The 14,809-nt window shown below is 40.7% G+C and overlaps 2 protein-coding genes across 2 annotated transcripts in view; both read right to left on the bottom strand.

The window, feature by feature from the left end:
- Positions 1-2,933, bottom strand: part of LOC121923609 (chondroitin sulfate proteoglycan 4-like) — a 33,924-nt gene extending 30,991 nt beyond the window's left edge. Inside the window, exon 1 of the mRNA XM_042454166.1 lies at positions 818-2,933. Within this exon, the coding sequence (XP_042310100.1) occupies positions 818-2,851 (2,034 nt within the window). The 5' untranslated portion in view covers positions 2,852-2,933. The remainder of the gene's footprint in view (positions 1-817) is intronic.
- LOC121923611 (chondroitin sulfate proteoglycan 4-like) lies at positions 2,919-14,803 on the bottom strand. The gene is made up of 3 exons (XM_042454167.1): positions 14,657-14,803; positions 6,615-6,778; positions 2,919-4,376 (listed from the first exon to the last, which is right to left on the bottom strand). Exons 1-3 carry the CDS (start codon positions 14,763-14,765, stop codon positions 2,919-2,921), a joined length of 1,731 nt encoding a protein of 576 aa, XP_042310101.1. The 5' UTR covers positions 14,766-14,803.
- Between the last annotated feature and the right edge of the window lie 6 nt (positions 14,804-14,809).

The following is a 14,809-nucleotide window of genomic DNA, read 5'->3' as shown; positions in this document are numbered from 1 at the left end:
TTCCCTGACTGAGTGGGGATTTCAGTAAGGATTTCCAGTACTCAAACTACCAAGCTTTCTTTTCTTTTGAAAACTACTGGTGACAAAAATGTGGCTTTTGTGCAGAACATATGGGGGGCAGGGGTGGCATGGAAAACGTGTTTGTGCAATACTTCCTGTAGAAAAAAGTTACTTTTTTGCTGAAAAACATGTTTTCAATGCAAAACTCTACTTTTAAAGCAAATCCATCCGCACCCCCGCAACCCATATTTATTTACAAATAAGCATAAGTGCATCCTCTAGATGTGACAGGAAGCTTTTTCTTGTTTTTTTTTTTTTTTTTTGGTTAAGGATGAAAAATTATTTTTTAATATAATTTTGTCCTCTAGCCAGCACTACATCTGTTCCCCCCCCCTCCCAAAGTCAAACAAGGATAATGAGGATTGAATGTGGTCAGTATGATGGTGGGTTATTCTGTTTGAGCTCTTTTTAGCTTATAGTATCAACTGGAGCATACACATCTAGCCTGGTTGAGACCACTAGGGTACATATTGACAGTTTAATGTAAGCTGATGAAGACAAAAATCCCTGTTCTGGGCAGGTGCAGTGAACACAAGCTTACCATGCCCCACACTTCTCTGTGTTTTCCCCAGTGTAGTTATGCTACCCCAGGAGGAAAAAGGTGCCAGCCACCACAGAATCATCCCTGCAGACACTTCTAGCACCAGGCCATTGCTTAAAGGGCATGGTAAAATGTGTAGGCCTGGGAATGTGCTTACAGTATACAAAAATACATTCAAAACATAGTATTGTTAATTATTAGACTACTTCAGCTTACCAGCAATTTTCCTTTACTGATTTTAACTGGTTTTCCTTCTTCAACCAACAGGCTGCTGTTATGTACAATCACTGGTGGACGCTGATGGCTCTCCAAGTATATACGGATATTCATTTCAGCATCCAGCTGGACCCTTTTAGCATATACTGTGAAGTTAAACTTGTCAACCAAATTGCTACTATCATCATGCCTGTACGTCACATGTCCCATTTTAAGATCATGCTGAGTGAAAGTACCCTGTGATAAATTATTTACAAAGACCTGTCCATACTTTGGAGATGAAAAAATCTCAAACGCAATTTCATGATCACTTCTAATGTCTTGGTTTGTGGTAATACTCAAATTAGCTGTGGTGATTGTTTCTGCTCTTCCTTTCTGGATCAATAAACCTGTATTATTTGCTAGGTGGATGTAAGGGTCTGAAGCACTTACTTCTAGCAGTGATGATGTATAGTGCTTCCCGTCAGTGACGAAGAGCACAAAACGGCCATAGTTTGCTCCATGGTGGACAAACAGGACTCGTTTTCGTGCTAAGTCTTCTTGCTTGAATTGATAGAGTCTTTGAGAGGTTTTGTTGACAAAAACCAAGTCTCCATTTGGAATGCCACGCCTTGTATACAACAATTGCATATCATCAAAATCAATATCAGGATCATGGTAACAAAGATCAGCCAATGTCAACAGCTTCCTTCCATTCTTAACAACATGAAACACCTTATCTACTACACGTACTGGTTTCTCATCATTTTTCAGCTGGATAGAAATGTTAAATTTGATCTCCGCTGATAAAGATGGTTTTGTTCCCATGTCAGAGTTTGCCCATTCCCCAAATTTTATAGCAGTAGCTGTGATATCAATTTCATCATACTGTGTTTCAGAGTCATCATGCACATACATAAGACGTTTGTCAATTATATCCTGATTTGTGAAACCAGTGAGATTATTGTTACTTTCTGGGGAATCAGAAAAATTAATAAGTGCTAACTTTCCATGGGAAGGACTCTTGATAACTTTATACTGGAAGGTCTTATCATCAATGGTTTGTGCAAATAATTCCAATTCTGTTATCAGTTTTCCTTCTCCCTCAGTAACAGTGAGACCACTGTTTGTCAAAAGAATGCTCCAGGGGTCTGTTTTAATGTCAATTTTGAAATCATAGGTATTTGATATCACATATTTTGTAAAAATTAGAAACTGAAATGAATCCTGGGTTTCCTCAAGGGGCCTATTGATCAACTGATATTCCACTTTATTATCAGAAATGTTCTGCTGGCTAAAGCTTGAATTTATTTGCAAAGGTAAATTATTAAGCAGAATGCTTCCTTTCTCAGGCAATGAGTATAATTTATAATACAATTCATTTTCTGGAACTTCCGCATCTGCAATCACAACAAGAAGATTGCTGGAGGTAAGGTATTCTCGCTTTGATTTATCAATTACTAATGGCACATGTCTCAAGAAGTTATACCTCAACCATTTCACCATGACAGGAAACAGAAACTCTTCACTTATTATGCTACCAATGGTAACTTTAAATTTAAAGTTCTCCAGGACATTATCCATTTGCATGGCTTTGAAGGTAGAAGCATATCTTACACGGCCACGTTCAATGGAGCGTTGAGAAAAAGATATTGTTTTCTTCCATTCTCCAGCACCATGGCGCCTCTGGATTTCTCCAAAGCAAGGTGGATCTGTGATCTCATATCGTATCTCCAGCTCTTGCTCAACCATGTTAATCTCAATGGCCAAATGACTGAGACTGATCATGGCCACATTGCCCTGAACCACCTCAACTCCTGTGTTGTTGACCAATTTATAATGCAACGGTAAAGCGACAATCCGCAACACAACTGTGTTGCTGACTTTCTCCCCATCACTTGCTCGTAGAACCAGCCTGGAATTCTTAACTCCTGTGTGGACAAACAAAACATTGCCATCTTGTAAGTCCCTGTAAGAAAAATCAGCGATAGTCTTTTCAGGAATTCTAGAATTTTCTAGAAATCCTGCATCTGTGTTCAAATTTCCAAGTATCATAATACTAAGGTCTGCTATATTTGTGTCACTGTCTAAAACAGTTATCGTGTCTACAGTCAGGCGTTTCTTAGAGTGTTCTAAGAGAAAAAAACAAGTTTCCATTTGGGAGTATGAGTTCTGGAGCATCATTTATTGGTCTTACTGTAATGGTAAACATATAATCCTTGTTTCCTTTCAAATACGGAGGCATCTCTTTTTTACTGCTTGTAGAAATGGAGAAAGTGAAATAATCATAGCTTTCCTCAGAACCATCATGGACATATAAAACTCTGCCTTGCCACAAGTCTAGCATAGTAAATGTGGACTCTTCCTGCTCTGGCTCAACATTCAACCTCAAATGGCCATGGGAAGGCTGGTTTTTAATTTTAAAAACAATCTGTGACTGACGAATGCCTAGTTTCTTGAATTCCACATTGACTTTAATGTGCTTCGATTCAAGAGTTGCTTGCCCCCCTTCAGGGACAATTAAGTTGTTGACAATCAAAAAATGGTCATGACTCTCTTTCCCATGGAATTTGGAAATTGCAGTGCCAATATCATGAGCTGGAGCTGCTGTTCCAACAGCTGCTACACTAGTATTTGGAGTGAGGTCGCTCTCTGACTTGCATCCAACTGAAATATCCTTAGTTACAAGGACATTCTTCAAGGTCTTCCTTTGCGAGTCCATTTTCAAATCTCTCAAGCAGCCTCTGAATGATCCTCCTTCAGCATACCTCCCTGAAACTGAGGCTAACCCTAGTTTCTGCACTTCTGCCCGGACAGCATCATTTACTCCACCTATACAAAGGGACCCCTTAAGAACAGGAAGTTTACTCTGTGAGGGCAAAGATGCTTTTACTGTTTCCTCTTCTATCATGAGTTGGATATATTTTGCAGAAAATTTCAGTTCAACAGAGTGCCAGCGGTTATCATTGACTGGGGTGAGAGAAGAAAGCTGAGTTCTATCCTTCCCTTTTCCAATATGAATTTTAATGAGACCATTTTCAATTTCCATTGCAACAAAGTCTCCTATTGGACCAGAACTGTAGAACAACAAGCCTCTCTGAGCTGTGGTTTGCACCATAAACTCCAAGACTCCTCCTGCTTGGACATTCCACAAAGGAAAAGAAACATATGACTTGGAGCTAAAGAAATTAATGGGTTCTTCTTCACTTGCAAAAAATTCATCACTGCAGCTCAGTGACACTTCATGAATATTTTTAAATCTAGAAGAAGGTCTCAGGGAGGTTAGGATGTCATGGCTGTTAAATATCACATCATCAATACATCCCCGGAAATTAGTTTGAACACCATCGAGGTAAGGAGCATCAAGGTTTCCACTCCCACCAAGATAAAGACCATGTTCAAGCTTTATTTCAGGCAGAACTCCAGGCAGTTTTGCACTAACTTGATCCTTTTTGTCAATAACTAGAGTAATCTTATTTCCTTCAGGATGTACTTCTACAAGGTGCCACACTAAATCATTTATTTGAGAACTCCATCGAGAAAAGAGAACTTGCTCGCCTGCTCCAATATTGATTCTGACCTGCAAAAAGAGATATTCAAATCATTCAGATGAGGCAAGGTATAAATTAATGGCAAGATAATTAAATGAATTGTACACACAAAACATGAATTAATTAATTAATTAATTAATTAATTAATTATATCCCGCCTCTTCCGTTTTGGGGATCGAGGCGGGTAACAACATTATATAGTACCGGTACATAAAAATCAAACATTAAAATCCACAAAAAACCTGTCTAACCCTCCCACTCAAATTTAAAATTACATAGTAGGACACAGTTAAAATATATAACAACACATCACAATTATTGCACAATCCATGATGAAACAGGTGTGGAAAAGGTTCAATTGGTTCTGGGCAATTTTCAGTCTGGGTAGGAAAACATCTTCCCACCAACACCACCACTATATCTGGGAACAGGGGGAGTCCTAAATTCAGGCTATATGAGATTGGGTAACAATGAATGGAATATGCATGGCTAATGCTAATGTAAGAATGAATCATGGTTTAGCACATTGAAAAGCAAGTGGTGATACTTGGACTTGTGTACCCCCATGCCACTCTCCTCCCTTGAATGTAAAGAAGAGCTTAAAAAACTGCAGCCCTGCATGTGGCCTCCAGGGTGGCCCAAGGGTTGACAAGCCAGAGTCCCCCACTCCCTCCAAACTTTTCTTTTCCTTTCAAATGACCAATATGGTCTCCTAATCTTCTAGAGGTGCTACTGACCATTTTGATGTGTTTTGAGGACCTTTTGTTACTATCCCCATTTTAAAAACTCTAGATGGGTTTTCTGCCAAGCTGCAAGCTCATCTGCACTCACTGAGTAGACCCTCTATACCTAGAATGTATCTTGAGAGATGCCACAGACATCAGCACTCAGAAGGCAACAACAAATGATGCCTTTCTAGGCTTGGACTGGTGAGGAGTGAGGTAAAAAGGACATGAAACAGCAAAATGACCTCCTTTCCGGAGGCTTTTGAAAGTGCCCTTGGTCATTCTGAAGGCAAAGTAACAACTGAATCCCTCTACACACATTCAAGGGAGGAGAGTGTGTGTGAAAATGAGTGGATGTAGCCTTCCAGGGTCTTGCAGGAGGCCAATATAGCTCTCCAATCTCAGTCACTTTTCCATCACTGACAAGGGGAGGCGATTAACGACTTTCACATTTGACTAAACCTAGTTTTCCATTGTATCTGCATTTGGAAAACTGCTCCAGCGGCTCCCATTGCTACTGTTTGGACGGCATAATCCTAGAAAACTTTATTCTACCTGTATTCATTTCAAACAATTTTGGCTCAAACCATGGTTTCAGAACCTGGTTTGTAGACTAACTGTAGTTAGACTCAACTATTACTATATTGTTATTATATTTATTTATGTCCCACTTTTCCCCGAAAATTGGGACACAAAGCTGTTTACAAATTCAGTACAATTAAAAACATACACAAGTGTATATTAAAATAGCATTAAACTAGTACAATATTAAAACAACACTCATTAAAAGAATAAAATGCAATCAAAAGATAAAAACACTACAAGTCTTGAGTTTACACATGATGAGAAATTTAGAACCAAATGATTCCCTAAAATTGGGCCAAATTTAGTTCAGACATGATGGGTTTATTCAATACAAAAGAGGCATTTTTCAGTTTCCTCCCTCAGTGTGCAAAGGAGATGAAGATATGAAGAGAGAACAAGAGAGCCTGGGACAAGCCATAGTGCATTTGTCTAATGCTAAACCATGGTTCAGCATTTGGTTTGAACCAGCTAGTGTCAGAAAGGAATACACTACTTTAAAAAGCTTTTAAAACTTGACAGCTTTTTTTTTTAAAAAAAGAAATAGAACGGTGGGATATAAATATTTCATATCAATCAATAATAAAAATATAAACAATAAAAGTTTCAAATTGCATTTACAGTAATTTTAGACTAAGTGACTAGATTATTATACACTTAAAATACTGTGACAGATGTATCTAGTGCTTAGCACGCATAATTTAATCTAAAACTCTACTAACTGCAAACAGAACATTTTTTTTAAATTTATGTATGTTTTACTATAGCATCATCTATTCACAATCCTTGACCTAATGTAACTATATGTACTGGCACTGATAAAAACTCAAGTTCTGTATCTTTTAGTTTTTTTGATGTCACCATTTGTTAAAAAATGCTTTGGAATGTAGTACTGAGCTAAACAGGTGGATCTTTCCATTCATTTCTATACATGGTAGCTTTGTATGTTCATAACCTTACATGTAAATTTCCAGAACGTAATTCCACCAGAAAATAAGCATCTTTTCCTGCAGCAAGAAAAAGCAATCCATCTGGTTTACTGGTTACAAAACGTAATTTCAATGATATTGTAGAGGCGGATTCAGCAACTTTTAACTGCACATAGCTTTCACCATAAAATGATGCTAAATAGGAAAGAACAAAGGAAGTTACTATAAGCTTGCTTATATAAAATGGCTTTGCAACATTATGTGTAGATGGTGTGTGTAGCATTAAGAATGTGCTGACATAAGAATTCATTTTCCTCCCAGGGCAAAAAGATTTACTATTGACTAAAGCCCATAGTAAATGTTTGTTGTTGTTGTTATGTGTCTCCAAGTCAAATTTTAGTTAACATCACAAGAATTTTCAAAACTTTCTTTCCCTCCCCGCCCTCAGAAAATGCTCCATGCCCCCCCCAATAAAGTTTTGAATGTCTACCTACTTCTCTAGAGGTTTAAAGTGTGCAGTGGGGACTGCAATGGCGGACCCACACACCCCTAGTTCCACTGGAATCTTCTGTTCCACCACTAGACTTTGCCCTTTGAGATTTAAAATGTAATTGTTGTATTCAAAGTGTAGATCACTGAAGTCTTCAATGCACTGGCCCTCACTGCATGAAGCTTCCTGCCAGGTAAGATCATTACTTTGTTCCATTGCCTACCACCATCAGAGGTCTATCAGATATGGTCACGATGCTGGTCTCTTTTTCTTCCATCATGCATGTTTTGGAATACCCTCATCTAAGGAACTAGGTTTGGCTGCAACTTTTTTGGCATTCCAACAGCAATTGGCTGCAACCATGTTGTTGCGTCATGCCTATTTTTTGGGGAGGGGGGATATTTTCTCACTTTTTTCTTTCTCAAGGATTGTTGATCTGATGTTTCATTAGTTCCAGTTGTCATTGTTATTGTTGCTGTGTGCCCCCAAGTCATTTTTTTTAATTTATGGCAACGCTAAGATGAACCTATCATAAATTTTTCTTGGCAAATATATAAAATATATTATTATTACTATTATCATTATTTTATTCTTACTGTCACTCAGCTGAAAACACATTTTTAAAAAATACAGCATGAAATATTTCTTTAAGGATAAGCACTATGAATAACTCACATAAAATGCAGGGATGCTTTGATTTGGATTTCCTGCATGGCAGGGGGTTGGACTGGATGGCCCTAGTGGTCTCTTCCAACTCTACGATTCTATGATTCTATGAAAACTACTGTTATACAAACAGCAGAGCTGGAGTCTGCAGAATGCTGAACTCAAGGCTAAAATTAAATACATACTGAGTGCAGATGTAGGCTGTGATGATATGAAATAAACTGTTGGGTTTTTTTACAGCAGTACAGTAGTTCACGGTGCAACTGTAGCTCTGAGCTGGTTTCGTTACAGCTCAAAAGCAATCAGGACAATCATCCACTTCCAAATAATTTTGAAAAGCTATTTAGGGTAGTAATGTGACGGATCTCGTCCGGCAGGCCATTCCACAATCTGGGAGCAACAGCTGAAAAGGTCCTCTGGGAGGTCACAGACAGCCTTGTTTTCAAGGCTGTAACAGATTTTTCCCTGAGGATCTAAGTGTGGGGGGAGGATTATATGGAAGGAGGCAGTCCCGAAGATAGGTTGGACCCAAGCCATTTAGGGGTTTAAAGGTAATAACCAACACCTTGTACTGGGCCCAGAAACTGATGGGCAACCAGTGGAGTGATCTTAGGATTGGTGTTATATGGTCTCTTCTGGATGTACCAGAGACCAGTCTGGCTGCCATGTTCTGAACTAATTGAAGTTTCCGGACCAAGCACAAGGGTAGCCCCATGTAGAGTGCATTGCAGAAATCAAGGCATGAGGTTACCAGTGCATGTACTATAGTCTCAAGGTCCCTGACTTCCAGGAAAGGGCACAGCTAGCATATCAGCCGGAGCTGATAACAGGCACTCCTGACCGTCACATTCACCTGATTTGTCATGTGAAGCAACGAATCTAGGAGCACTCCCAGACTGCAAACACTGTCCTTTGAGGAGAGTGTGACCCCTTCTAGGACTGGAGGTTGTATCCTGACGCCTGAGTCGATAGCGTAAGTACCTCCATTTTGTCTGGATTCAACTTCAATTTGTTTTCCCTCATCCAATCCATTACCGCTTTAAGACAGTCATTGAGAGGCGAGACACCATCTGAAGTCAAAGTGGTTACTCAAAGTGGTGGCCTGTGGACCAATCCACAAGCTACTGGCTGCTGGCTGCATCAAGTTTCCAAGAAAGAAAAAGTCAGTTGATCAATGGTCACAAATATGGTGCTGGTCCCTGGAACAGTGGGGGAAAACCTTGCTGGTTCCCTATATCAAACAGATTAAAAAGCACTTATACATGCTGATTTTCTATATTAGTCCAACATCTTTTACTCCTGCTGTTTCTAGAGCTTGAACACTTTATTTTTTTAGGCTACACCTTGCAGTTGTGTGGTTGTGAAAGACTATGGCAAAGAGTCCTTCCAGAGTCACTGACCATAAAAGCCAGTGAAAATCTGGGGGTTGTATTCCAGAAGTGAAAAAACATTCACTTAAGATGAAAGAATTCCAAGTTGAGGAATTTGTTTTGAATGCCAGAGTTCAAGAGTCCTTCAACACAAAAATCCACTTCTGGTTATTCAAATCTTTCTTCACTCCTGTAGAACAATTTGGTGCCAGGGGATGGAGAGAAGACTCATTTTGCTGCTATTGTTGTTAAAAAAAAATTGGGAAGGGGAAGGTTTATATGATCTGAAGAGAAACCAGAGTATAAACCAGAGTACAATCTGAAGAGTAACCAAAAAAAATTGGGAGCCAGAAGTTCTTGCTGATCCTCTGTAAACTGCCCAGAGGAAAACGCAATCTACTTCCTATCAATCCCTGTGCTAAACTATGTGAATTGTAATTTATCTGGAATGGTCTCATTAAATAACAATTATTTAATGAGCATTCCAGTTGAAATGAAATGTAGCTATGGTATGATGCAAAGATGGAGAGAAGCCAGACAAGACTTCTAAATCTGGCAAGACTGATTTCAGCTTTGGACACTCTATGCTATAAAAATAAACACCCTAGAAAGCATCTAATGTATGTTCAAACCACATCTACCTTCAATTTTCACAACAGATGTGTTCACAGAACAGACAACAAGCATTCAAGAGAATCCTGGCTTATTATTCAAACACAGCATGTTTATGCATGCTCCCTTATCACTCTTAGTCCATCTCACCAAAAAGAACTGCTAAAGAAACCAGGAATTTATTGAGAAGAAAAGCCTCAGCAGTCTGTTTGGGAGTAACAAATCTGCTATGGAGTTCAAACAAGCCAGGAACTACCAAGTCCTAGTTTCTGATTCTAGCTTATTGGGAAGCACAATAAACCAGAAGTCTCAGTTGGATGTAAACACCAAGGTTTTCCTGCAGGTAATGATCTGGTTTGTTTAGTCACTCTCACCAGCAGGAGGAGAAAAGCAAGCCACAGAATACTGTTCAGTATGAAAAGAATTGTATTCTCCACAATGCCAGCCTAGCACTTTGTATGAATGTGGCCGACGTTGGTCTGTTTCACTGAAGTGGGAAAAATGTGTCTCCAACCATGTTGCCCTTCCTGTCTCCATTTGCTGCCACAGAAATCAATGGTGCTGCTATCACAGAATCATAGAGTGGAAGAGACTTCAAGGGCCATCCAATCCAACTCCCTGCCATATAGGAACACACAATCAAAGCATCCCCGAGAGATAGTCATCCAGCCTCTGTTTAAAGACCTCCAAAGAAGGAGACTCCACCACTCTCTGAGGGAGTATGTTCCACTGTCAAACAGCTGTTACTGTCAGGAAGTTCTTCCTGATGTTGAGGTAGAATCTCTTTTCCTTGCATTCATTTTTCCGTGTCCTATTCTCTGGAGCAGCAGAAAACAAGCTTCCTCAATGTGACATCCCTTCAAATATTTAAACAGGGCTATCATATCACCTCTTAACCTTCTCTTCCCAAGGCTAAACATACCCAGCTGCCTAAGTCTCTCCACACAGAGCATGATTTCCAAACCTTTTACCATTTCGGTCACCCTCATCTCAGAAAGTACTACATTATTAGTACAGTCGGTCCTCTGTACCTACTGATTCTTTATCCATGGATTCAAGCATCCATGGCTTGAAAATGTTTTTGAAAAGTATAAAGTCTAAATAGCAATGCTTGATTTTTCCATTTTATATTAGGGATACCATTTTACTATGCCATTGTATTTAATGGGACGTGAGCACCCATGTGTTTTGATATCGATGGGGGGTCCTGGAACCAAACCCCAGCAGATAACAAGGACCCACAGTATCCAGGGGCATGGAGGGAAACTCTTTTCGTCCTTCCCTTCTTGACTGGAAAGAGATGCTCTAGGGCAGGAGGGTACAGCTTCTCTGGGGATGGGAGATGGCTGGGGGCAGTGGAAAGATCCAGGGTGGTGGTGAAGGAAAAGAGGGTGGCAGGAGTGTGGTGAAGAAAAAGTGGGCAGAAGGGGGCCTTCAGTCATAATGCACAGGAAAGACAAGCGGGAACCAGTGACCTAATTTTCACATTTATGATCCTTCTTAAGCTTACCCTAAAATTCTGTGATCCCCTAAATTTGTGTGGTTTTTTTAAAAGTCCCATTTAAATTAGAAATTGTCTCACTGTCAAGACAATAATTTCCTGGAAAAACAAAAGAAAAAGAAACACTCATGTTGTTGCCCATTTTAATAGTTAGTTTTTTAACAGCACCAAATGTCCACAATCCTTTTTTCAGTGCTTTTTTTTTAAAAGGAGGTTGAAGGTTTGCTTTGTGATAGGAGAAAAAGCTAATGACATGGAAATATTGGAAATAATTTCAGCATATTGGAAATAATGTTCAGTGGGTGCAAACCGAATCCTGTTACAGTGGACCCTTATTATACATTGGGGTTTGGTTTCAAGATCCTCCTTGTATAACAAAATCCGTGGATGCTCAAATCCCATTAAATATGATGACATAGCAAAATGGTGTCCCTTATAAAAAATGGAAAATCAAGGTTTGATATTTGAAATTTATACTTTTTTGGAACATTTTCAAACTGTGTATGCTTGAATCCGTGTATAAAAAATCTGTGTATAAGAAGGGCTGACTGTATAGTCAAGTGAAAAGCCATTTTATGGTTTGGGTTTGATTTTGAAGTGTCTCAATAAAGTTTTTTTTAAAAAAAGAATACACATGCACACAGCATAAACACTGATTAACATTCTGCAGTTCAACTTCAAAGGGGCAATAAATCTTCTGTCCTGTAAAGGCAATTCATACCGAACTCCATCTGTACCACTGTAAGGCCTGTCATTAAATTTAGAATCTCATTATTCAGAAATCTGATCTTGCACATTCTTTTCCCAGAATGGAGAAATGCTGCACAATTAGCTCAGTCCAAGAACCAGTTAAGGCAGGGTTTCAAACTGATGTTATCATCTTGAAGATCACTGTGAAGTAAATTCACAATATCTAAATGAGTTCATAAATTATGCTTTCACGGAATGATCTGCACAGGTGAGGGTGGTAAACTGTCGAGGTCTACTCTTCCTCAGGCAGAGTTTGGTGGAATTCAAAGGTTGCTAACTTTGCTAACATCGCTTCTCCAGTAAAACAGTACAGATTGAGAAAACATGAATTGAGAGTTGTACATTAGAAATGTACGCCTAACTAGGGATGATGGGACTTATCGTTCTACATATCTGGGGGATAAGTGTTCAGAGGAGATTATTAGAAACCTCTTCCATTGCCTGAGCTAAATATATGAGACATGTAGCTGCTGGGAGAGGCCTGTCCTAAATTAAAAATACTTCCAGTTTCAACAACACTGTAAAACAACTAAGGATCCTAAAGATTTTCATTTCCGCCCTCCATTTTTTTCATCCCATGCATGGGGAGGGGAACCTGAAATCAAAAATAGCTGGAAGAAAGGCTTAGATTTCCCACATCTACATTCAGTGGTCCTGATCAAGATCAGTAACAGTATGCACACTTTATTTAGCCATAAGAAAGTAAACTTAATCCTAAACTATTGTTGTGGTGGTCATATGTTTTCAAGTTGTTTCCAAGTTATGGTGGCCCTAAGGTGACCCTATCCTGGGAATTTCTTAGCAAGATTTGTTCAGAGGAGGTTTGCCATTGCCCTCCTCTGAAGCTGAGAAAGTGTGACGTGGCCAAGGCGACCTATTGAGTATCCACTGCTGAGCGGGGATTTAAACCCTGGTCTCCAGAGTCCTTATCCAACACTCAGACCACTACCCCATAGCGTCTTTCATCCTAAACATATTTAACATAACATGTTTTCTTAGAGTAGACAGTCATGACAGATCTCACAGAACGGCTCTACTTGAAGTGGAGCCAGGGTAGCATAGTGGTTTGAGTTTTGAACTATGACTCTGGAGACCAAGTCTGAATCCCAGCTTGGCCATGAGAACACACTGGGTGGCCCTGGGCAAGTCACCCTCTCTCAGCCTCAGAGGATGGCATAGCAAACCCTCTCTGAACAAAAAAAAAAAGGTAAAGGTATTCCCTTTTAACAAGGTTGTCAACTTGTGTCTGACCATAGGAGATGGTCAAAGATGACTCCGTGGCTGTGTGGCCAGCATGACTGCACCGAAGGCTGTTTACCTTTCCACCAAAGCAGTACCTATTTATCTACTTGCATTTGCATGCTTTCACACTGATAGGATGGCAGAAGCTGGGACTAGTGACAGGAGCTCATCCTATCACATGGCACTTGGGCCTCAAACTGCCAACCTGCCAATCTTGCAATCAACACAATCAGCATCTTAACCACTTAAAAGAGTGTGACCCAGCCAAGAAAACCCTATCATGCAGTGGTCCCCAAACTGTGCCCTTTAAGAAATTTTGAACTTCAGCTCCCAGAAGCCTCAGCCATGTTGGCCAATAGTCTGGGATTCTGGGAGCTGAAGTCCAAAATCCCTTAAAGAACACAGTTTGGGGCAATGCTATAATAAGTTCACTTTAGGGTTGCCATAAGTTGAAAATGACTTGAAGGCACACAACAACAGCTAACTGCAAGTATAACCAACCATATTTAAAGATTGACAACATTTTACTCATATTCTGGGATTTATAGTTTGATGAAGTACTTACAATTCTCTACTAGAGTACTCTAGTGCTATACCTCCAGGATGAAAACTAGAGCTTTCTAGCAAAGGATTCTAAGTATCTCACTAAACTACAAATCCCAAGTTTTGATAAGGTGGAGCCATGACATGTCCTCCATTTTTCTCCTTGAAGGTCCTCCATTTTGCAGTGCCTTGGTGTTAGGACCTCTGGTCACCCAGTGCCTGGAGGAGACCCAGGATCAAAGTGACCAGAGGCCCTCACCGCCATGGAGGACAAGCCACCACAAAATGGAGGACCTTCCTGGGAAAACCAGCCCCTGTAATGAGCTCTGGCAGCACTTTTTGAGACTGACTGAAAGTAAGAAGTTGGCAGCATGAGCTTCTCTAGACTTCAGCCTACTTCAGACTGAAGCCTAGGAAAGCTCAGGCTGCCACCTTCTTCCTTTCAGTCCCCAAAGGGCTACATTGAAACACAGCTGTCTCTCTGAATTCAAGGGGGGGGATATGTAGGGCATTCCAACACACAAACGCCCAATAAAACACACCACACACATGCTTCTCAGTCATGCACAAAATGGAGGAACTCTTGGACTCCCTCCTGGAGAGACAGAAGGCTGGAATGAATGGAGGACATGGCCTGGGAAAGGAGGATGCCTGGTCACCCCACAGACAACATTCCCCGGCTGAGGGAGCCAAGGGAGGAAGAGGAAGAACTGGGGAAGAAATGCCCCAAACCCCCTTCCCTCCCCATAGTGTCCATCCAGAATTCCTTCCTTCCTCCCTCCCTTCCTCTTTCCTTCCTTCCTTCCTCCCTCCCTCCCTTCCTTCCTTCTCTTTCCCTTCCCCCCACTTTCCCAGCCTCCTGAACCCCAAGCCCCGCCACCATTTCAGGGCAGCCCTACCTGCGAGAGCCCTGGCTGGGAGCTCAACCAGGAGCAGGAGCAGCAGCAGCAGCAGCAGCAGCAGGGGGAAGGGGAGGCCGGGGGGGCTTCTTGGGCAGCCCAGGGCCATGCCAGCACCACCCTCCCGCCCTCCGAGGGGAAGAGGGGCTGCAG

Source organism: Sceloporus undulatus, chromosome 2, assembly GCF_019175285.1.
Source record: "Sceloporus undulatus isolate JIND9_A2432 ecotype Alabama chromosome 2, SceUnd_v1.1, whole genome shotgun sequence".
Lineage (NCBI taxonomy): Eukaryota > Metazoa > Chordata > Lepidosauria > Squamata > Phrynosomatidae > Sceloporus > Sceloporus undulatus.
Note: the sequence above shows the minus strand (reverse complement) of the source record. Positions and strands in the feature narration are given on the sequence as shown.

Excerpts from the sequence above, each read along its gene's own strand:
- LOC121923611 (XM_042454167.1), bottom strand. The coding sequence starts at position 14,765 with ATGGCCCTGGGCTGCCCAAGAAGCCCCCCCGGCCTCCCCTTCCCCCTG. Across the intron at positions 6,779-14,656 it reads CCCAGCCAGGGCTCTCGCAG|CATCATTTTATGGTGAAAGC; the intron begins GTAGGGCTGCCC and ends TTTCCTATTTAG. Across the intron at positions 4,377-6,614 it reads TACGTTCTGGAAATTTACAT|GTCAGAATCAATATTGGAGC; the intron begins GTAAGGTTATGA and ends CTCTTTTTGCAG.